The 24,122-nt window shown below is 44.6% G+C and overlaps 1 protein-coding gene across 3 annotated transcripts in view; it reads left to right on the forward strand.

Moving 5' to 3' along the window:
* The window catches only part of kdm6bb (lysine (K)-specific demethylase 6B, b), a 25,523-nt gene extending 1,401 nt beyond the window's left edge, over positions 1-24,122 (forward strand). For 2 of the 3 annotated variants that reach the window (XM_017412576.3, XM_017412577.3), the window contains exons 2-22: positions 1,261-1,386; positions 5,204-5,261; positions 6,347-6,470; positions 8,844-8,900; positions 9,143-9,344; positions 9,423-9,662; positions 9,785-9,919; positions 11,270-11,548; positions 11,703-14,242; positions 14,385-14,511; positions 15,778-15,883; positions 16,442-16,647; positions 17,047-17,198; positions 17,289-17,357; positions 17,445-17,593; positions 17,672-17,786; positions 17,874-18,061; positions 18,156-18,297; positions 18,374-18,500; positions 18,591-18,761; positions 23,276-24,122. In XM_017412576.3, the coding sequence (XP_017268065.1) occupies positions 6,352-6,470; positions 8,844-8,900; positions 9,143-9,344; positions 9,423-9,662; positions 9,785-9,919; positions 11,270-11,548; positions 11,703-14,242; positions 14,385-14,511; positions 15,778-15,883; positions 16,442-16,647; positions 17,047-17,198; positions 17,289-17,357; positions 17,445-17,593; positions 17,672-17,786; positions 17,874-18,061; positions 18,156-18,297; positions 18,374-18,500; positions 18,591-18,761; positions 23,276-23,299 (5,148 nt within the window). In that variant the 5' untranslated portion in view covers positions 1,261-1,386; positions 5,204-5,261; positions 6,347-6,351 and the 3' untranslated portion in view covers positions 23,300-24,122. The remainder of the gene's footprint in view (positions 1-1,260; positions 1,387-5,203; positions 5,262-6,346; positions 6,471-8,843; positions 8,901-9,142; positions 9,345-9,422; positions 9,663-9,784; positions 9,920-11,269; positions 11,549-11,702; positions 14,243-14,384; positions 14,512-15,777; positions 15,884-16,441; positions 16,648-17,046; positions 17,199-17,288; positions 17,358-17,444; positions 17,594-17,671; positions 17,787-17,873; positions 18,062-18,155; positions 18,298-18,373; positions 18,501-18,590; positions 18,762-23,275) is intronic. The other variant, XM_017412578.3, reaches the window with a different exon arrangement.

Below are 24,122 nucleotides of genomic sequence, written 5' to 3' on the forward strand. Positions count from 1 at the left end.
GGGGGGGGGGGGGCGATTGAGTGAGCCGAGGCAAAAGCGGGGCTGCGGGGATGTTATTTTTAGAAAATGTGATTGATATTCGGCTCTGACTGTACATCCACTCTCTCTCTCTCTCTTTCTCTCTCGGTGTGAATTTGAGGCTATTTCAGAGCTGTGTCTGATTTAAAAAAAAAAAATCGTGCATGCAGGGTGGGTTTCCTGTCCGGTTTCTCTCTCTCTCTCTCGGTCCAGTCTGCCTGTGCCTTGTTGCTTCACAAATCCCCCTCCTCGGTCTGATCTCCTTACGTCTCTGCTGCTTGTGCGAGCTAACTGGGAGCCACCAGAGACTGGTCTGGTCTGGTCTGGTCTGTTGCAGCCTCTCCTGCCTTTTATGGTATAGGAGTGGTGTCCTTACATGCACACACACACACGCACATAGAGATGCACATCTGCAGTGGTTTTACTGCAGCTTGCTTAGATATGCACGAAGACGGTGGTTCTGATGTGACACTGCTTGCAAAGTTTGCAGCCCCTTGCAGCCCAGTTAATATTCATCGGTCAGAGCTGTTGCATTAATGCTGCTGGCATTAAAAAAAAAAAAAATAGAAGAAGCAGAAGAAGAAAAGTTTAAAACCCCGGCTCTCCAGCTCCAAACCCTACCTTCCTCCCTTGCCCGTGTCAAAATCGCACACAAAATGCAAACACTCCCCTCCTCACTGGAGGCCTTCCTCCCAGCTCTGGACTAAATGATATCATCGGTTGCCAGGGCGACGGAGACATGGCGTGCAGAGGGAAGGGAGGGTGAGGCACGGGCAGAGCCGTGCACATTGCCTGGAAGAGAAAGCAAGAGGCTAGGATATTGGGTGTCAAGATAAAAGAGGGCGCCTTGTTGGAACAAGCAGGGAAGCAGTGAAGCAGGGCCACGAGGAAAGAGGGGGGGGGAGCAGGTAGAAAGAAAAAAAAAAAGGAAGGAAATAAAAAAAAGTGCCCGTAAGCCTCTCGATGTGTGCACGTTTCAGCCTCCTTCTTTGTCTGCAGCGGTCACTTTTGTTACAGTGCAGATGTTGTTAGAAAGATGTAGATAGAAGGAGATAAAGAATGAGCTGTACCTGAGGTGGTGGTGGTGTGTGTGGAGGGGGGGCTTCTTTCGATTTGAGACAATAAAACCTTCCTGTCCTGTACATCTGTGCACCAACTGGCTTTGGTATTTCCTCACACTTCTCTCCTATGTGTGTCTGTGTTGTTTGTTTTTTTTTGTTTGTTTTTTTTCCTCTTTGGCAGCTAGCAGCTATTTAAAGGGATTTCAAGACTGCTCAGGTCTGCTGGCTTACTATTCCTGACTGAGAGCAGCGTCAAATCAGGACCAGAAAGCCCGTCTCCCCTTCCCCTCGCACTGTTCGCTGCAAGGTAAGATTAACCGAAGGGGGTGCACGCACAGAACGTTTCCTAAAGAGATGCAGCTGCTGCCCCAAATTGCCAGCGTTTTGATGTGTAAACTGTACAAGACGGTGCAGAGAGGACCAGGATATAGCTGCCTTGTGGTCACCATGGTTACCACGTGTTCGTGTCTGTCACTCCCTGATAGGACTCTTAAAAGACGGAGCGCAAACTAAAAGGACTCTGATGGTTGCACGAGAATCTTAGTGTCACTGCAGTGTTTTTATGTGGGATCCATAACAAGTTAAAAATATAACTGAAGTCTGTGGAAGCTTGGCCGTGCACTCCCTGCACTCTGAGAGGACTGGAGGGGAAACCAGAAGTCCTACAGCAGTGAGGGACTCGCAGGGTGAACGGAGACAAACTGCCTACATTTGAATGTGTAATTAAAAAGCACTTTGGTAGTGAGAAAGGTTTGTTTGCAAAAAAAATTTTTTTTAAAAAGGAAAGTCAAGGGAACTTGAAACAGTGTGTGACGTCATCAGCCGTGACCATTTCGTTAAAAGAATCTCCAAAAAGCCTAAAAACCTAAGCCGCGGTTGCGCGAAAACCATTAAAGGGATCGAAAAGCCAGCTCGGTCGTGCAAAAAGGCCACCTTTCTGTGACCCGTCTGAACCTCGAACGATGCTTCTCCTGGGAAGTGTTTCTGAGCTACAGTGCTCCACAGGCGACTGAGTTTTCTCACTCGTTTGGGGAAATTTCTCAGAATTCTTGTCCTTGTCGTGCAGTGTACCGCTACCAAAAGTCACTGCACGCTATTTCCAATCGAGCCACACATTTTGATGTTCGTTTTGAATGTTTTTTCCTTCTTTTTTCAAAGCTGCAAGGAGTATAAATGGCCATTGGCGCCCTTAATAAATTGCTCCTATATCCACATAGCAGCAGGACTTAGTGACTTAGTGGCTGTTCGGTGACAGGAGGGAGGGAGAAATCCTGCAGCACCTTTAACTTGGTAATCACCTGCATGAAAATACAAACAGTTCATTCTTAAACAAGCTCTGGGTCAAATATCTCCCATTCTAGACTGTCTCAAAGTAATGATCCTGTTACAGGAAGAGTTTTTGCATTATGTCCCTTCGCGTTAGACTGTTTGAGCTGCAGGCTCCTTCCTAAAGGTTGCCCCACTGGAAAGTTAGTCCAGCAGCAACTTAACCCATTCTGCACGTGACATCATTTCGCCTTCGGGCGGAATTCCAGATGTCTTGAATTAACCCCTGCACAGATGAGTTTGATATTGGGCGCACGGAGCCGTTCCTGCCACGGAGTCGAATTTAAGCTGCTGCTGACTGACGGCTCCGACCGACAACACCGTAACAAAAGTGTGTGCTCCAGCCGTGCAACAGCGGGGCGGGGGGGGGTTGACAACAGATGGTCTATCTGCTGTCTGTGCAGTCCTGCTCAGAAATCCAGGCAGCTCTGGGCTCCACGAGCAGCAACTGCAACGCTTTGTCTGAACCGACTGTAAAAAGTGCACACACCCACAGTCCAGCATAGTTTACGGGTAAAATGGCTGGAGTTAAGCCCACAGTGGACTTCTTTGTCACAATTCAGAGCCGGCGACAGTGGGACATTGATGTCAATTTGCCCCCTTTTCAGCACAACTACCTAAAAAGTTCTGCAGGCATGAGTCCAGTCAAAGGGGGCTGTGGAGCGCACTCATGAAGAGGTGATTCCAGCATTCAAAAGACAATCAAAAGAAACTCAAATTTTACAGGAACACTTGAGAATTAAAGGGGTCATTCCACAGAGCCGATCCGAAGATTACACTCCGTAGCATTGTCCTACTGCAACTCTGCATGCAATTATAGCCCCATTGTGTCCGCTCTTGTTTTCTCAAAGTATACATTTGAATTTAGCAGCCGAGCCCCAAAAGAAAAAAAAAAAAAAAACAGAGCCTAAAGCTGCAGCAGGAAGAGCCGTCTGGTTTTCGTTGCTCTAGCAACTGGTTGGACCCTCAGAGAAGCTGCCTGCTTCGTTTCATTCAGCACTCGCTCGCTGAAAGGTTAATATAGAGCAGCTGCAGCAGCCAGACCACAAACAAACCCGTGGAGCAAACATATTGTAGAACGTAACGCACCACGAGGGAAGTGGTGCTATGTTCCACGGCCGTTCTTCATACAAGTTATAAATAGCTGCGGGGAGCGTGTAGTAGTGCAACTTATCGCACGATCAGCCGTCTTCTTTTCAGCACAAGACACCTTAATGGAAACACAGTATACTCTAAGTAGCATTTTTTTTTTTTCTTTCAAAAAGGGAGCAAAGGTTTAAAAATAAAGTTAGGAAATCCAATTATGTTCAGAAATTGAAAGTAAAACTTGATGCACACACAGTTTAACGTCTGCTCTAGTACTGGTACACATTAATGCTTCTTTGGGAAGAAACTATCCCTCATGACATTGCTGCACTTCAAATGATAGTTCAGATCTTTTAAAGTGGGGTTCTGTGAAAATATTATGAACAGTTAATATCCTACCTGCAGCGGATAGCTCTTTGACTGACTTCAGGTTGGAGAAATAGTTTAATTCTGACCGGATCGACGAGCTAACGACTAGTTCAAGCAGGAATGGGAAACAACTCCAACCTCCAAAATTTCATAGCAATTCATGCAAGCAATAGTTATTCATTTCCGCGTGGTTATTTACATAAAATTCACTGGTTATTAGAAAGGGCAAATAACAGCAGCTAGCTGTGGCGTTTTTGGTGCCTCTTCTGAAATAACCGTGTAATGCAACAATGTCAGTGTAAGTGTGTCAATGTTTATGAAATGCTGTTCCCAGCGGGATGGTGGGGCAGTGGTTAGAGCTGTCGCTTGCCAGCAAGAAGGTTGCAGGTTTGCCTCTGGACTTTCTGGGTGGAGTTTGCATGGATGTGTGGGTCTCCGGGTACTCTGGTTTCCTCCTACAGACCAAAAACATACATGTTAGGTTAATTAGTACCTTTAAGTTGTCCCCAGGTGTGAGTGAGAGGGTGAACGGGTGTTTGTTTTTATGTGGCCCTATGATGGACCCGCAACCTGTGTTTGACCCCGCTCAGACTCGCTGTTCGCTCATCAGTCCTGTCAGAGTTAAACTAGTTTTTCAAACTGAGGCCAATCAAAGAGCAGGTAAGACAGTGACCATTCATAATACTTCCACAGAACCCCACTTCAAAAGATTTGAACTACTGTGTGTTTTTAGGTCAGATAGTAAAACATAAGTATGGAGCTTCAGAAATGGCAGCGAAAAGCTCTGACACATTATCTCTGTTGTTGATTTGCTGCACATCTGTCATAAATTAATAAAATGTACAGTATTGTAAATACAAGCAAAAGAATTGTTATTAGCCATTTTACTTTTTAGACCTACTGGTAAGTAATAGGTTTGAAGAGAAGGCAGAGAAAAATACTAAAACCACATGTTTGTTTGTTTTTTTCCTCTCGTTGTACATAAAGTGAGGTTGCTATGGTTCTTGGCCTTTCTTTGTCACTGGATGGCCACTGGCTGTGGTATCTGCTGGGAAGCTGTGATTAGAGAGAGAGACCGAGTTCACAGACCGATGATACAACCACTGAACAGATATAGTCCAGCAGAAAACGCAGCATTATGGCAGGCCAGTGTTCCTGCAGCGCACAGAATAACACTTGTGCTGTGGATCACAGCCACAGTCACTGACCCACGGGATCGAAAGCCCATTTTAGATTACATCCAACAATTAGGCTTCGCATGAACCTCGTTTCAAGACGCACACTTCTCTGTTTCTGTCTCACGTGTGCCTGATGGTTTTCTCAAACGTGTGTTTTGTCTACAGGTCGCCTCTTTGCTCTCAAGTGAGAAGCGGAGGGCCTTCCCAACACAGACCAAGACTGGTAACCACAGAAGATTTGGTCTTGTTTCTGTGCCCTTTCTGTTTTCAGAGAAATGCGTTTCGCACAAGAAAGATTAGCAGTGCTAATAAGTACAGGAAATGCCATTTAAACCTTATGTTCAACCTCGTTAAACATTATATAGTCGAAATAATCTCTATAAGATAATAAAAGCAGAACTCTTATTGCATTGGTTATGATTTAGGTTTTGAAACTGACAACTGTGTTCTGCATATGTTGTTAAATAAGGGTGCCAATGCAGTTGGACCTTATGTGACTGAACTAGTGTTTTAAAATCTTTAACAGATTTCACACAACTCCAGTTTAAGTGTTGGCATTTTTGGAAACTTTAACACGGAAGGTTCAACTTAAAGTGGAATGGCATCACAATTTCTGAGATGTCTAAGCTCTCCAAAATGCTTGCGAACTCTTGTTTCCACAGCCATTACACTTCAGATACGGTTTATACATCAAACTGGAGGCATTTTTTGACTTTGTTCACCCAAAGTGTGTAACTCACTGCTGTAGAACTGATGGATTTACCTCGAAATCCTCCAGAATGCACACCCGAGCTTCCGTAGACCTCCATTGTATCTGAGACTTACTTTTAGCTTATCACATCTCCTATATAAAGCACTATAGACACATTAAAGGGTACATATGTGATGATCAAACACGTTTGCCACTTGTAGTCACGGACATTGTTTCAACATAATTTATAGGTTTTGCACAATGAGGTTGACTTTCTGCTCAGCATTTCTGTCGGTTTTGTTAGGAGTGAAACACAGGTGTGTGGTTATCATGGTGACTGATGAGCCACTGGAAGCATCTTTGACATTTCTTTTGGTTCTCTTTACCCTTCTTATGCAGTTTTTTTACATCAACACATAGGCATTTTATCAGTTTAGATGATTCCAAAAGTTAATCCCAGATTGTTGCTTGTTGTATGTTGGAAGCTTGGGCAGCATCTGTATTGGCACCCTTCAGTTTATTTTATTTTATTTTATTCAGTTCTATTTTAGTTATATGTCTATTCTGAGATGATAAAGCGTCCACACCGAACTGATCAGGAAACATGTGTGTTGCAGGCTGTATGTATCACCCAGCAGAGCTCTACTCTGGCCGTAACACATGGGACTCCTATCCAGCTGGAGGGCCTAACAGAGGACCATGGGCGCCTGTAAACGGTCGCCCCTGGAACAACGCACCAAGGTCAGCAACGTCGTCACAACACTCTCAAAGAATGCTCATGCTTCTCAAGTTCAGTCTTTTCCTAATAACAGGACAGTATTCGGTCCACGGTGGGTGTAGTAAAGTTCTTCTCATGTCTGTGCTGATCACGTTGAGCATTCAAGGCAGGACCAAGGCTGCACAAGATATAACAGGGCGGTATCTATTTTTAATACCATTAAACTTTCCACCAGTTATACCCCGGCGTACGGTATTACCCCCCGCCTAGAATGGCAACCATTTCGAAGAGGTAAAGGTACGTTAAAGCCATTTCATCTGGCTGCGAAATGAAGAGGTCACGCAGGGGGCATAGAGCAGCCAAGCTGTTTATTCTCTGTAGCCCCCTTCCTAAACAGTAGGTGTCTCGGCAGGGAAAGTAATACCCCGACACAGCAGGCGTGGCAGCAGAAGAAGAGTTTACATGATGGACGCTTTCCATACCCAAACTGCAATTTAAACTTATTGCACACAGCTGGAAATAAATTCACACCAGACTAATTTAAAGACTGTATTCAAAGTAGTAACGTAGCTCTTTTGATACCCTTTGTACTCTCTGTAACTGTATTCCTGCCCGACCCTAGCATAGTTGATTGACATTTTATTGTAATTGCAATATAAATTCCTGTAATATCAATATAACAAAGGATTGCAATAAATCACAGACACTAAATGCGTGCCAGTGATATATTTGGCAATCATATGGACCCGCATTGCCCTAAATGCCCACAGCCAATTTAGATGACAGAGGCTGAGACGCTATAGAAGCATGGGGATGGTTGTGAGTGTTATGATGACAGAGGAGTGAGGAAAATGTGGGTTTACCACAATTGGGGATGTCCTGAGCCAATCGCAAGTATCGGATCAGGGTCCCAATTAAGGCGTTTTTCATTGGTCAGTATGGGAGTAACTGACCACACTCAGCTCCTCTGGTTTTACAGCAGCCGTGCTGTAAGACGTTGTGATGTATTGTGCCAGCACGTCTGCGGTCTGGCAGTGTTTTAAAATGCAAAACAAGAGCAGCTCAGCAGCTACTTGCAACCCTTTTTTTTTTTTTTTTTGAAGCTGTTGGAGCCAGGATACATCCTAAGCTCCCAGCGCTACCTGAGCTGAATAAAAAAAGCTCTACTTTTTTTTTTCCTCGCTGATAATAGAAACTTCTTGAGGAACAACATGACCGTAGGTTTTCTTTACTATAGTGCAGACGTGCCAAGCACATGATGGCGTTGATTTTAATGACTTAAATATACTTGTGGCATGTAATATGCAAGCCTGGGTTTTAAAAACGCAAAAACAAAAATCTTAATCGGGTCATTACTAATCACAACTGATATTGCCGTCACAGTATTCAAAAATAATAGAGCATTTGCATGTTTTTCCGAGGTGGGACTGGTGGGCACTTGTTCCTCGACAACACCCTGTTTGAAAGCACACATCAGCAGGTGAAGATGTCACAGAGTTAGGTAGGGGACGTCATGATGCAGGACACAGTCGACTGCACATTGGATAGATCGCTATTTGTAATTTTTTACACAGCAATCATGTCATATGAGTGCAAACAGGGTGCCCTGTTCAGCCACATTAGTGTGTACTTAGAACTAGCAAGCACAGATTTAGTTACAGTGTCTCTCCCTCACATAAACATCCTGATTTGGCTTTTTTTCACTACTTTTGTTGCCTGCTCAGAAGCATCCCAACCCCATTGTTCCGCATTACTCCTTTAAGGATAACACACCGGAGCTTAGCAACACACGTTTAAACTCTTCCTTCTAAACTCATCCGACTCAGGCTTTAGTTTTGGTTTTTTTGGTTTTTTTTTAGGCTGAAACAAGAAACAGTAAGTATCACTTTACGGGGCTGTCTGATTTAACCGAAACTCTGATGAGCATATTCATTAGTCGCTCTTATTTCGGCTGCAGCTGTGAGAATGAACTCAATGTGCAGTCTCTGAGCAAGCAGAGGACCGATAAATGAGACCGTAACATCCTCAGCTGCAGCTTCAGCGGAGCTACTGTTTAGCTGCAGCAGCTGAGGCCAGCTCAGTTAAAGGGGAGGGAAAATAAATTTTAGGTTCCCCTTTTTTCGGGGTTTAGTGGGTTTTGTGAGCGTCTTGCTTTTGAGGATTTCTAAATTCACTATCTGCAGAGACGCACCCTTAACTGAGACGTTCGAACACACAACATAGACGGTCCCAAAAAACTTGGAAAAGGAGAATAAAAACAAGTCTGTCTGCCATCAGTCTTACTTGTAGCCACTGCCAGAAGGGTCAGAGTTCCTAAATGTTTATTCTTATAACCTCAAATAAACTACATCACAGCAAACTGGATTGATTGATTTTCTGTCTGTTCTTTTCTACAGATGCCAAGAAGGGCGCAACCAGTCCCATCATTCCCTATCAGGTCGTCTTTATAATAGGTGAGGGAAGCAGAATGTTCCCATCACACCCTGGACTAAAACAGTTCTGATTGTGTAGTACTGATCAGCATGAAGAGCTGTAGCATACGTGTTACTGAAACCACTTTCAAAGATTGCGTGCGGATGTGATGCTTTAATGAGTGTGGGCAGAAGTCTCATTTGTGGCAGAACTGTGTTGAATCAGTGTCTGAAACAATAGTTGCTGAGTTAGGAGATTTTTTTTTTTGTTTGTCTCTTCCTAGAGGGGACAGAACAGTCAGTCATGTCCAGGACAAAGGCATGCCAAAGGGACATCGACAGCTATTCCGCCACTGGGATGGTAAAGAGCAGCAGTTTCAGGCCCAGAACTGGCATCCCAACACCACGCGCTCGTTCAGCAACCAAGGAGGTGCCAACGGTTACCTACCAAGACCCGGACAGCGCTATGTAGACTGGCAGAACAATGTCAGCGACAATCTGGTGAGAACCGTCGACTGGAGAGAGCCATGCATTGTTTGTTAACTGTTCCTTTCTTTTTGCCAGCATGGGGATCCTCGTCTGAATCGCAGCAACAACAACAGGGAACTGCAGCCCCCTCCGGATAGATGGGCCGCCTCCGACCGCCACAGGAACTTCACAGGCAGAATGATAAACAACAGACCAGGACCCTGGAAACGGCCGGCCCTCCACCAGCGACACCATCACAGCCCACCCCCACAGCACCATCTGTCTCCTAGGAATGGGTGTCCAGCGAAGAGGAAAAGGGACATCGGGCCTGATCAGGTAACAGCAAACACTGTCTGGTTTGGGGGAAATCTGTCCTCATCTGTGCGTTTATGTGAAACGGCACCACCTGTTGGTGAAATCCAGTCATGTACCGGCAAATCTATTTATTGCCTCTGCAGCCATCTCATCCCGGATCGAGGCATTTGCCTCTACCCGCCCATGCCCCGTCGTCCCCCAGCCACCACCGGTGCAACCAAGACAGGGCGGGTCCTTGCTACCACTCTGAATACAGGACCTCAGCAACACAGCAACAGGTAAGCTCACACAATCGTTAGAGACCCTCTTTCAACTGTAGGGTTTTATGCATCAGGACATAATAAATGTTATCTAGCCTTTGTACCAAGTTTTAAAGTTATTCAAATCTGACCTCAGCTGTACAAAAACATGCGACAGCTTCTTTTGTGTCATTTAACAAAAATGAAGCCAAAATAGAAAAGCTGACACCTCATGCCACTTTTGGGCTTGTTTGGCAGCTACAGGAGCTGGGTACTTTGCAGTTATAGAGACAACCATGAACTTCTCTTTAGATCAAAGGATTCTACAGTCAAATAGGAGGCCACCTGTCCCACAGCTAAAGGTAGTTAGCTGTCTCACTGGACTGCGACGAAAGAAAATAGTCAAATTTTCTGTCGCAGTCTCTCCGAATACAGGAAGTTTGCGACCAAGTGACTAGTAAGACGCATTCAGAGTAGCCAGTTTTTGCAAATCCCAGAATAGGTTCACGTTATAAAACCGCATTCTTAGTTGTGCACGTTATTTTGTTGTCCACCTCCGCTTTCATCATGCCCTCCTCGGCAGCTGCCCACACCTTTAAGATTTAATCTGCTGAAGTACGCTTATGAAATGAAGACAGGCTGATTTGGCCCAGTTTTTTTCCCCCCTTTTATTATTATTATTATTATTATTATTATTTATTATCAGCGTGGTTTTTAGACCTGGACATTGGCCGTGAATGCTTTCCGTCACTTGAGATGAGTTTAGGATGCCCGCGTCAGCTCTGGGGCTATTTTTGAGAGAAAATTTGTGCAAAATGTTCAAAACTCAAGCGACAGGACCACCGCAAACGGTGCAAAACGTTCTGGAGACTCCGTTGTGAGATAATACCTTAAAGCTGGGATTAAACGGGATCATAAAAAAAGGACAAAGATCCCAAACACAGCATTTGATTTACAACAGAACAGCTGATTAATAATAAAAAATAAATAAATAATCAAAGTGTTGCAATGGTCTAGTCAAAGTCCAGATTCATTGAAATCGTTGAAATGCTGTCGGGGGACCTCAAGAGAGCTAAGCAGAAATAAATGCCTTTAAACTTTAATGATCTGAAGCAAGGTTGTAAAAAAGAGTGGGCCAAAATTCAACCTTTCCATTGTTTCATTATTCTTGTTTAATAAACAATGACATGGTGGGATTTGTTGTGTTTTTGGTGCACTTACGGTGTCTTTTTTAGGTCCTGATACATAAAACCCTAAAACTTAAAGAGCGTGGGCTTTCTTTTCCTGATAACTGCAAAGTAAAGTAAAGTAAAAACTATTGCAAGTAAAAACTATTTGTACCTCAAAACATCTTGACTAACTACTGGTATAACTTTGGACATGTTGAAGGAAACCTCTCAAGTGCGAGCTGGAGGCCATGACTCCGGTACCTCAGAACCTGTAAACCAGAGCTGCGGCAGCAAACCATCGCACCACGGTAACAGAGAGAAGGTTGAACGGAAAATCTCGGCTTCACCAGCAGACCACACCCGTGTGCCTTACAGCCAGCAAAACCATCACTACCACCATCAGCGGCACACAAGCCACCCGAGAGTCCCGCAGCCAAACGCGCCACCGCGCCCTCTGGGGGACAAGGACTCCTGGGGTCATCACCACAAACAAAGCACAGTAAGAGGCGAACATTTCAACTGACCGATCACTTTAAAAACCTGCTTGATTTTCATGATTTGTGCAACCTTTAAAGTACGTTATTACTAGAAGCATGAGACGGAGCATAATTTTGTTCTTTAAATGAGCTAAAGTCCAAACTTTGAATCCGCAGGAAACTCATCACAACCATCTAAAAGGCAACTCAAGGGATCCATCTGTCAGCAAGAATTCTGTTGCAGACTCTCCTCCATATTCATCCCCGCTTTGCAATCCAAAAGACAGTGGCTGTACTTCCAGCAGTCCAGGTGCTCCCTCCAGTCCCTTTTCCTACACCGAGGCCAGTGGCAGAAAGGATTCCTCAGACATTCAGCCCTGTTGCCCCAGCTTAAGTGAGCAGCAGAAAACCCAAGCAAGCCCCAGTCGTCTCCCTCCGAGACCTAGCCTGACATCTGCCAAGACTCATGCGTCCCATTCTGGCACAAAATCCAGGTTTCCAGAGTCCAAATGCAGGAAGACCTGCTCGCGGCCGCCTCCTCTCGCCAACTCGAGAACAAACAAGCCCGAGAAGGAGCAGGAGGAGCTCAAAAAGGCCGAGCACAAACAGAGGGACAAAACCCTGAAGCAGGAGAGAAAAAGTGGTGCGGAGAAGGCGAATAGAAAGGACGAGGAAAGGAAGAGGCAGAGGAAGAAAGAGGAAAAACGCCTAGGGGAAAAGAAGAGGAAGCGAGATAAAGAGTTTAAAAAGGACAGAAAATTCAGTACGAAATCCAAAAAAGCTAAGAAGGAAACGTTCTCTTCCATCTTTGCTTCCTTGTGTCCAGGAGAGGTCAAACTCAGTAAAGTGGAGACATCGTCTGTGTCCCTAGACAGTCCAAAGCAGTCGTCCCTGAAACACAAGCGCAGGGAGAGGAGTGAACAAGCTGAGAGGACATCAGGTGGTCCGCCCAAAAAAGCTCGTTCCAGCTGCACTGCGCAGCGTTCAAAGTCAAAATCGCATAAGGTGCTCAAAAAGAAATGCAGAACCCCAGAGTTCTCAGTCAATAAACAGCCAAAAACATCTCTTTCTAATTACTCCATTCCCAAACAGACCAGCAAAACCACATCTCCTTCAGAAGATGGACCAAAACCAAACTTCAATGGTACCTTCCCCTCCTTCGTGTGTAAAGCCTCAGCACCGCTCAGTACTTTGTGCTCCTTAGAGCAAACCATCCACAGCAAAGATGACAGTCAGGGGGGGATTCTCAGTGCCCCGGACCTTCAGCCTGAAGCTGTGCTTGGAAATTTGATGGACAGTGGGGACAACCACTCAAACACTCCTCCTGTGCTCAGCTGGCAGGGTTCCCCTGTGTCAGATCTCGAAGAAGATGAGGGAGAGCTTGAAAAAGGTGTAATCAGCAGACCTGTCCTGCAGCCCAGCCCCACCCAGTGCTTCTCCCCTCCTCCTGCGGACAGCGAAAGCAACGACGACACGGGAACGGAGCCGTGCCTCGATAGACCCAGTGAAAATTCCTGCAGCGGCACGTCTGAATTCTGTGACTCACCACGTGCACTCGAACGAGACGTGAAGGAAGACGAAGACGACGAGGTGAACGCCAGTGCTGGCTCACTTCTCAAAGAGTTCCAGCAGCATAAGGCAGGTTTGGATGATGTCTTCAAGAGTCTGGCCAACTTTCTTGGAAGCCAGAGAGCCTCGTGTCGAGGCGGTCCATTCGGCAGCTCTTCTACAAGAGCGGTGAAGTTCTCGTCGTCTCTTGCAACAGTCCCACAAATACACGACTGCGAAGACCAGGATTTCTCCCCCAAATCATCTCCCGCGCCATCCTCCGAGTCCAATCCTCAGTCGCCCTCTGACACCATCTCAAACTCACTTCTAAAATTCCACAGTGCGTCGTATCTGAAAGAGCCTGTCAACATACAGGAGAAGCCGGAAAAAACGGAGAGTTCCGCAAAGGAGAGCCAAGAAGGGAGGCTTGCTGAGACCCTCTTGGAGAAAACAGAGTCATCTCTTTTGGAGGGATCACTGAGTGCAGAGCTGAGAGTGACCACAACACACAGGGCCTCTTTCACCGGCGTCATTACCGTCTCTACCAAGGAAGACAGAGAAAACAGGAAAGAGACGGGGCACACGACTGCAAACAGGAAGCGAAAACAAAAGGCCAAGGATGTGGGAAGAGGAGCAGAGATCCAAACAAAGATAAAGACAAAAGAGAGGAAGGTGAAAACTAAAGCCAATCAAGTGAAGGGTTTGGACAAGAGGGGCGTTTCATCCTCAGTGCCAGTTGTCTCCAGACCTCCCGCGGGCAGCACGAAGGGCCAGATTCCTCAGGAAAATCAATCCCCCTATGGCAAAGACAACAAGAGAGTCAAGCTGGACACTGGGAGGGCCGATGCAAACGTGGCAACAGGTTTTAAAGTAGAGCGCGGTGAGTTAGAGAATAAGGCAACCTCAGACAACAACACCTCAAGCTCGGCCTCAGCTGCAACAATCACCACATCCAAGTCAGGTGCTATTAAACCAGCCAAAGCTCCGGTGGATCCCCTGAGACTAAAAGCCTTGTCAATGGGTTTGTGTAAGGAGCTAAAGATCATCTTGGTTAAGATGGACAGTGCTGGAAGGCAAACCTTTAACATATCAGAGCTGGAGGAACGAAGAATCCCGCTTTCCAAGGTCAACATTGGAAACACGGCGACTGAAGTGATCAGCGCATGCAAGTGAGTCCCACAACTCGGATGCCTTTTGTATCGAGGAATTTAGTTCCTTGATAATTTAATTTCCTCGATAAATTCCTCGAGGACTTTAGTTCGCTGATGTTAACGCTCGTGCATTTCTGTTCCCCTGCTTTCTTCGTCGTAGAGGGACAAAAGTGAAGGGGAAATTCAAGGAGTCGTACCTGCTCCCTGCCTTCTCCGTCAAACCCAACATTGCCATTCACACCCCAATTCCTCGGGAGAAGCTGAACCCTCCCACACCGAGCATTTATGTGAGTGTACACAGATCAGGTGTCTGCTTGTGGATCAGTCAGACCACCATTTTGGCCTTCCTTTACTACACGAATCACGCAAAGTTGTCTTGTTTTGTTTCAAGACATTTCTCCTAGCTGCTGTCATTAGTTTTTTTAAATCAAACCAGTTCTCGTTCTCAGTGTTTCATGGCGTCACTAAAAAAAAGGAAAAAAGGGTGTAGGTGTAATAAACAATCACAGCAAGTGAAGCAAAAGTTACCTGGACTTAATATTTGGACCGTCTTGGGACATCTATTTTTCCCCCTTCCATGTTTTCTTTTTACTCATTATTTAGTTTTTGATATGACAACATTTTATTAAAGAAATGCCACTTCATATTGTTGGATAATTACAAAAATAAAACTTCTCCACTGTGGTCACCTAAGCCCACCAAAAGCTGAAACCGACGACCGAACGCCAGAAAGTGCCACCAAATAAGCAAGCGCTACTGTGGCCAACAGCTAAACGCGCCGCAAACACATGAATGACGCAAACTCCAAAACAACAAATGCAAAGAAAAAAAACGCTGCAAATACCCAAAACACCAGCAGGAAAGAAAAGCACCAGAGCACCAGTGGGACTCCAGTTTGGAGACTGGATGTTGTCAGCGGTGTGTGTCCTGCCTGTGTTGGCAGCGAGATGTCGGTCAGCCCACCTACATGCCTCCTGAACCGAAACACAGTGGTTTGCTTAGGGACCATCAACAAATTACCAAACCAATGACACTTGAAAAACCAAAATTAAATAGCCTCCATATCATGTGAACCGCTGATCAGGAGTTAATGTTTAATTGTTTCAGTAGACTGGACTAATTAGATACACCTAACTGCATCTGATTTTAAAGCATTTTATATTTTTAATAATATTTTTATGAAAAATTAGTCATTTTTTCCTAATAGCTTCCATGTCTTTGAACCAGGTGATGAAAAATTAATAATTCTTTTTCATTAGACTGAACTAAAAAGATACACCCACCTAATGAAACAATTCAGTGTTAATTTTTCATCACCTGGTCCAAAGACATGGAAGTTATTGATAAAAAAAAATCATGATTATTTCATAAAAATGAAACAGCATTTTTTTTCCTTTGCATTTGTTGTTTTGTGTGTTTTGGACTTTGCATCATTTGTGGGTTTGCTTCGCCGTTTGCACCTGTCGGCCACCGTAAAGAACAGGTTTCAACAAGACAGGTTTATTTTGATGCAGTGTTCAAACATTTATGATTGCACTTTGCTTCTGCTGCAGTTGGAGAGCAAGAGGGACGCCTTCTCTCCAGTTCTGCTTCAGTTCTGCACTGATCCCAAAAATGCCGTCACGGTCATCCGAGGCCTTGCTGGCTCCCTCCGCCTTAGTGAGTTTAACCACACGGACATCCTCCTATATGCATTGCTATTTTGTAAAACCTGAAATGCAAGAAGGGATATATTAAGGAAACAGATTTTACTGGTGTGATTTAGGCTTAGTTTTGATTTGATGTTTTCTTTCAGACATTAAATAGAATTAAATATTAACATGCATAAAGGCTGTATGTCACAATCATTGATAGTAAAAGCTGCAAATATCAGTTTGGATGAGGAGTTAAGTAGAAAGAAGTACTGGTTGTCTGTCAGGCTGTTCAGAGAATTGACGTTTTAAATGTATTTTTATACCGAGGTTTGTGTTTGACAGCTTTAGATGTCTGTTCACATCTACCTATGTCTCACTCTGGGTCTGTAGTGAAAATCTATTTGGGCTTCAGTCACAAACTAAAAAGTTTCAGGTCTGCAGCCTTTTAAGAGTGCGTTAAAATCCTCAAACCCTCAGAAATCTTGCAATGGAACTGAACGAAAACATAAAAGAAGTGAGCACAGACATTCGTGCTCCTTCGATAATTAACTCTGCTCTCAATTGTCTTTTCTCTCCTTGCGAGACCTTGGCCTGTTCTCCACCAAATCTCTGGTCGAGGCCAACTCGGACCAAGCCGTGGAAGTGAGGACTCAGGTTCAGCAGCCGGCTGATGAGAACTGGAACGCAAATGGCTCGTCCCAGACGTGGCCCTGCGAAAGCAGCCGCTCTCACACCACCATTGCCAAATACGCTCAGTACCAAGCCTCCAGCTTCCAGGAGAGCCTGCAGGTAAAGATTGTCTCCCATGCCACACACACACAACACACTCACTTTTATATGGAGTCATTAAAAATGTTAATAAAGGAGTTTTATTTCCACCTCCCAACACTCATTCTATTGTTGGGTTTTTTATTGCTTTAGTACAGTGGTGTCCAATCCTGGTCCTGGAAGACCACTATCCTGCAGGTTTTAGAGGTTTCCCTGATCTTCAGCAGGCCGTCCAGTTCTGCAGAAGCTTTTTAATCACTCATTCATTTAAATTAGGTGCGTCAAAGCAGAGAAACAAGTACAACATGCAGGATAGTGGCCCTCCAGGACGGGGATTGAACACGACTGGTTTATTATCTTTGCTAATAAAATGCTGCCTTCATTTTAGCTGTCAGCTAAGCTTATGTTTATGTGTTACAGGAAGAGAAGGAGAGTGAAAGTGAGGAGGAAGAAGAGCAGACCTCAGAACCATCAGCAACCTCAAAAGCTGCTCTGACGTTACCCAACAGTAAGGATGAAACTGCTGCTGCCTCCAACAAAGGCCAGCTGGATAATGCCACCAGTACGCTCAGGTTAGATGCAAATCCTTGCCTGTCCATGTGAAGAAATCCCCGATTACCTGTGTAAACAATAATCAGCTCACACGTCAATGTTTCCCACAGCCTGGAGCAGAAAACAGCTGGAAAGATCATTAAATTCGGGACCAACATTGATCTTTCCGATCCTAAAAGGTGAGCGTATTGTAAATCCCTTCCTCACTGCACGACTTGCCTTGATTTTTTTTTTTTTTTTTTTTTTTTTTTTTTTTTTTTCACAAGGTGGAAGCCCCAGCTGCAGGAGCTGCTGAAGCTGCCAGCGTTCATGCGAGTCGAGTCCAACAACAACATGCTCAGTCTCGTGGGTCACACCATCCTGGGCATGAACTCCGTCCAGCTCTACATGAAGGTACCAGGCAGCCGCACGCCAGGTCAGTTTGTTCGTCAGACGTTGCAGTCGGGATTTTAGAAGCTTCTGTGAGTAATTACCAGCTTGCGTTTCCCACCAGGTCATCAGGAGAACAACAACTTCTGCTCCGTCAACATCAATATCGGACCCGGGGACTGTGAATGGTTTGCAGTCCACGAACACTACTGGGATGCCATCAACAAATTCTGTGATAAGTGAGCAGCTTGTTGAAGTCAGCTACAGATGTTGCAGTGAGTTGTGTTTCTAGACTAAGTGGGTTTGTTGCTAATGGCCTCTGACAGGCATGGAGTGGACTACCTCACGGGGTCCTGGTGGCCAGTCTTGGAGGACCTCTACAGCTCCAACATCCCTGTCTACCGCTTCATCCAGAGACCCGGGGACCTGGTGTGGATCAACGCTGGGACCGTTCACTGGGTCCAGGCAGTGGGCTGGTGCAACAACATCGCCTGGAACGTGGGGCCGCTCAACTGTAAGTCACCACAAAGAAACCGCGATGGACAGAACCGCTCCGCCATCTGTCAGCTGCATCACTGTTTGTGTTGTTTTTTTGTCCCCCCCCCCAGCGTACCAGTATCAGCTCGCCCTGGAGCGCTTCGAGTGGAACGAGGTGAAGAAAGTGAAGTCGATTGTTCCCATGATCCACGTTTCTTGGAACGTGGCTCGCACCATCAAGATCACCGACGAGGATACCTTCAAGCTGATTAAGTAAGACGCGTGTCCGCACAAATCCGTGAGCGAGTGGGCCCTTTGTTCACCTCCTTTGTCCCCGTGTCTCCCTCAGACACTGCCTCCTGCAGTCCATCAAGCACATCCAGGTTCTCAGAGACCAGATGATGGCTGCAGGGAAGAAAATATTTTACCAGAGCCGCGTGAAGGACGAGCCAGCCTACTACTGCAACAAGTGTGATGTGAGTTCTTCGTCTCGCTCCGTAGTCGTTTCTCCTAATGCAGCCCGAGTCCGATGGGAGCGTGAGAGCCTGCGTTGTGCTTTTGTGCAGGTGGAGGTGTTTAATCTCCTGTTTGTGACCAGCGAGAACAGCAGTAAAAAGACCTACGTGGTGCACTGTGAGGACTGTGCCCGGACGAAGAACCCGTCGCTGGCGGGGGTGGTGGTGCTGGAACAGTATCGGACAGAGGAGCTGATGAGAATCTACGACAGTTTCATGCTGGTAAGTATCGCTTTAGCGTCTTGTGATGAATCTAAATGGCTCCTTCCGCTGTGCTCCTCCAACTTGACTCTAGTTGTAAACGTTGTTTGTTGCTGGACACTTTCATTTCGTTCCCTCATTTGCTAATGTTGTTTTTCCGTCTTGCAACACTTGAAAGCCGTTCGAACCATGCGACTGTCAGGCAACGGGGTGTTTCAAGCATCGTTTTAGCCCATTCTTATAGTAAACGAAGGCATACAGTATGGTGTTATTGTCATTTCAAAATTTTTAATGTATTATCTGTTGGGGACAGCTAAGGTCAGTACTTTACAAGCACCCTCTTCTTCCACCTTGATGGTTTGGGCAGCAGTTTTTAAAGGACACCCTGTGCAATCAAAGACCCTGGCTTTTGAGCGTGTTACGAGTTTGGATGTTCTCTTTTTGTCTTTGATAGGAAGCCCATTGGAAGAGTCTTCCAAAAACCAATGTGGAACAAGTGATTTTGAACCAAGTAGGATTGAGGACTGTTAGTCCCACTTTGAAAGCGGTTGTAAGGACCTATTTATTTGCTTTTAGACCTTCAGGGAAACATTGGAAGCCAACAGGAAGCTCAGCCACATAACTTATGCACATGACATTTACCGCCAACGACAAAGGAAGACTCCGTAGTTAGAGCTGTGTGTCGTGAGTCTTAGGGTTAGATTTTTAAAGCAGAACGTGAAAGAGCTCTACAGACATTCAGATATGACAGATCTGTCTATCATTGCAGATGAGAGAAAAGTTAAGTAGCTTCTACTTCAGCGATGTGAAAGTGGTTTTAATAGTGCAGGTGCTGAAAGTACAGTCAGTTTGCTTGATCTCATCCCCAATTGAGAGTCCCCATTGAGACAAAAAAAGCACCTACACAGGAATTTAAAAAGTCCTGATAAATGTAATGACTACAAACAACCATCAGTGCAAAAATAAAAACAGTACATACTACCTCAAATGGTTTAAAGGACTGTGAATCGGTTCCATGTGGTCTGAAAACACCGATTGATTAGTTTGGTTACAGTTGGGTCCATGATGGTCCATCCAACCTTCCTCAGAGCCCAGAAAGCTGAGGCTGCTTCTGAACAATATGAGCAGAAGGCTTCTTTTTTTAAACAATAAGGCGTATATGTGAATGTAACTCTGTATTAAACAGTTCTTCTTTACAGAAGTCTTTCAAAAACGAATCCCTTTACCATATGGTTTTAAAAAGATTTTGGCGGATTAGTTGACGCTGTCTGTCACAGGCCGGCACCTTTTCCTTTTACATTATAAAATTCTACTAAACATTCAAATCTTTTGATCTTCCTTCGAAAAGCATTTTCTTATTTTTCTTTTTTTTTTACATTTTCAGCCCATCTTTTGAATCTTTTTTTTTTCTTTCTTTTTTTCTTTCTTTATTGCAGAATGTGTTGCTGACCCTTAAGCGTTACACATTCACTAAATACACTCGGCTGACGAGACAAAACATGAAATGTCAGTTTCTGACTTGGTATTGGAAACGAAACAATCAAACATTTGATAGAAATCTTTGCATTACTGTAGAGCTGAATGTAACAACAGAAGATGGAGTCTGTGTCCATCCATTCAGCTCCTTTTTATGATTTAAAGAAATAAATCAATCTGTATTACATCGAAGACAAACTCCTGTTTAGTTGTTTGCATTTGGTTGATGTTGTTTAACTACTGCCAAGAACCTTTACGTTGTGACGCACTTTATAACTCTAAATAAAACCCATTTTCATTTGCCTTTACTTCCTTCCTGTTTTGGCAGCAGTGTGTAACATCTCCTAAGTGCCAGTGATTATTTTTATTAATTTTTTGAATAGCCTTTTCTTTCGGCCAGCTACGAATTTCAATGTCCAGCTGGAGCCTTGTTACGAGTCACTTTCCTGCCTCTCTCCCATCATTTCCTGTCATCTGTCAGATGCATAATGAAGGCATGTGATTTCTGCCTGCTACGGTCGCTGCTCACAGCGGGGCCGTGATTATCAGACGCTCATAAAGCGGCAGTTCAAGCTAATTGTCCACGGCGGTGGACGACCGACTGTGTCTGACTCAGATCTCGAGCCATATGCAGGATGATTCTCATTTTGTTGCTTCGCCATGAGCCCCAGGCTGCAGGAGTCTGGATGATTACCATCTATGTGAATCTCGGACTATGCTTTAAAATACTTATGAGTTTTGGAAGACATTATCAAGCTTTTTCGACTACATTTGCGGATAAATATGCCTGCAGTGGAACGCAAATAACTGTGTCTACGTGCACAAACCAGTGGGACCTTTCTGACGCACACGGTCATGTATTTATACTATTTTGGGGTCAGTTGCACCACAACATCTGACTCGGGGGATCTGAAATTTACGCTCCATCCTTTTCGGTGGTTATGATGCACTGGTTTGTTCTCTGTCGCTTCAGAAAAAAGAAGAAAAACGAATCAATAAGACAAAAATTTAATGATTTCTCACCAGAAATGTGAGTCAATTATTGTGTCCTTGCGGTTCCTGAATAATAAATCACTGAGTTCGAGTTGGTTTTCTGTTTACTAATGTTGACTAGCTGTGGCTGCCATTTTGATTTGGGTTGAATCCGAAATTAAATCAGTTGTAGATGTACATCCAGTGATTGTGCTGTGTTTATAGAAGCAAATGTCTTCATGCAGCGCCTCCTCGAAGCAAGTGTCTGTGTTGTTTTTCTTTCTCTGTTCGTGATTTGACTTCTTCATACGTTTCATGTTCGATGCCACCACCTGTTGAATTGGAGTTTTATCGTGGCCCGTTCAATGTCACTGGGGTTATGACAGTTTGGCGGTGCTGTTGTGTTTTTGGGATCTGAAGGAGGCTTGTCTCCCAAGGAATTTTGCGGGCGATGTTCCAAGAGTCTGTAGAACCGAACCAAACCATATCCAGACCACGTAGAGCCAAAACAAGAGACCGTATTCAAATCTTAACACATACTTGAGCTTGTCCCTGATCCTGCTTGTGGTGTTTCTGGATAGGGTCTCAAGACATAATCGTGCTGAAGAGGGAGTCTGAATTGGAAACCTCAATGTCTCATTTCTACGTTTTGTAGATGGTGCTGCGCTATAGGCGTCTTCAGGTCATGGTTGTCAACGTGCACTGGGGGAGTTCACAGCCAAGTGTGAAGCTGCTGTGATCAGAGTCAGCTCTTCCAGGTTTGAGGCCGAAAAACTGAATGCTCCCTCCAGGTCGGGGGTGAGTCTCTGCCTCAAGGAGGAGCTCAAGTATCAGTGAGTCTTGTGCACGAGTGGTGGTGGGATGGAGCGGAAGGGTGAACCGACAGATCAGAGCCTCGTCCACAGTAATAAGAGCTTTGCTTCGATCTGTCGTGGTTAAAAATGGAACTGAGCTGAAAGTGACTCTTTTGAGTTGCTGGTCCATTTATGTTCCAACCCTCACCTGTTGTCATGATCTATGGATTATGACCAAAAGAACAAACTTCTGGAAACAAGCAACTGAAATGATCTTCCTCTATAGCAGGGGTAGGCAGTACTGGTCCTCGAGGGCCACTATCCTGCAGGTTTTACTTGTTTCCCTGCTCCAACACACCTGATTCAGTGGTTAAATTACCTCCTCATGTTCTGCAGAAGCCTGTGAATCACCCATTGATGCAAATCAGGTGTGTTGGAGCAGAGAAACAAGTAAAACAGGCAGGATAGTGGCCCTCGACGACCAGGATTGGCTCAGCTTTAGAGTACACTCTTTGAATTTGGTAATCGATGTGGAATTTGGTAATCATTCGATTTTTCCTCAAATATCCCATCTAATCCCCCGACCTACCAGCAACCTCTGCTAACACAAGACCAACCTGCAGTGATTTGTATTGTTGCATTCTGACAGTAAAGCGGAGCTCACCGTGACCACAGTTACCATTTTATTACGATGGCAGGTTTGCCGGAGGGATTAAGTATCCTCTCTGACCTGAATGCCTTGGAATCCCTCAGGAATAGCTGGAGAGTGTCACTGGGAAGAGGAATGTCTGGTTTCCCTTCTGAACCTGGTGCAGCCGCAACCTAACCTCTAAATGGACGGCAACGGACGAGTGGATGGACATTTATTGATGTCACAAAATCCTGACTTGCACGCGGTCGTCCAGTGAACAAGCCTGGCAGATTCTTGTGACCTGCAAGAGTTTACAACAGGCTTCATGGTTGAACGGTTTAGGCAAAGCCATAGTTTGGGCCTTACTCCAATGTAGTGCACAAGTAGTTTATGTTGAAGTATTTGTACACTCAGCTTTATAAAGGTACAATCTGAAAAATATAAAGGCCCATGATCTCCTTCACTGTTTTCCAAAAAAACATATGATCCTGTCGCAGTCGATAAATCTGCAGGAGCCAGAGATGACTACCCATACCCACAATAAATGCTTCTAATTTCTTGTTTTAAATACAGTTTTTTTTTCTGTGATATATAGTATTAGATGACTAAACATATTCCTGTCTGTTAACTTTTGTCTCTCCCTCTTTGTTTCCCTCGTTCAGACTCCATCGCCTTTGTCAAAGTGAGGACTCCTCCACATCACGCGTCTCTCAGCCATAACCAAAACTCTAACGGCAGCACAAAAGTCGTCGCCGAGGCAGTCGGCTCCTGCGAACACTTCCTCAATCAGCCAATCACGTTTACTCGGTATTGTTTACATCACACAGTAAGGTATGGATACTCAGCCAATCCAACTATAGCTCACCGTCTTCCCCATACCAGCTGCAGATTGGACGTGTGTTTCGAAATAGAATGACTAGACTGGTTCCTCTCACGAAAAAAGCATTTCAGATGACTTAAGAAAAAAAATAAAACAAACAACAACAAAAAAAAAACACAATGTGAGCACTACTAGCACTGAAAATCAGGTGATTACATGTTTTCAACGGACACTGCTGTGATTTCAAAGCGTCAAGTAGCCGGTTCTGTGTATTGATTCAGGTACTTTTATGCAAATTCAGTAGAACTTTTTGTACACCAATCTAGTTATTCTATATGTCCATGAATTTGCTGTGATTCTATTGTACCAGCAGGGGAATCGCTTCACAGGAGAAGTAGCTGATTGTCACTTTTGGCATCATGTTGGTTCCTGTTTGTTTTATTATTATTATTATTATTATTATTATTATTACTATTATTATTTGTTTGGTATTCAGGTAAACTCTGACATTTGTAACTTCTGTCTGTAAACTCTTTGAGGTGCTATTCCAATCTTATTTATTCTCGTTAGATACTTAAAAAGTTTTACCAGCCTAGAGGTACACCACATTGGCCTTGTGAACTGTATTTAGAGGAGAGGTAATTAGATTATTAAACACACATAAATGAGGTTTTTCTGTAAGTATTACA

This window comes from Kryptolebias marmoratus, linkage group LG13 (assembly GCF_001649575.2).
Source record: "Kryptolebias marmoratus isolate JLee-2015 linkage group LG13, ASM164957v2, whole genome shotgun sequence".
NCBI classification, from domain to species: Eukaryota; Metazoa; Chordata; class Actinopteri; order Cyprinodontiformes; family Rivulidae; genus Kryptolebias; species Kryptolebias marmoratus.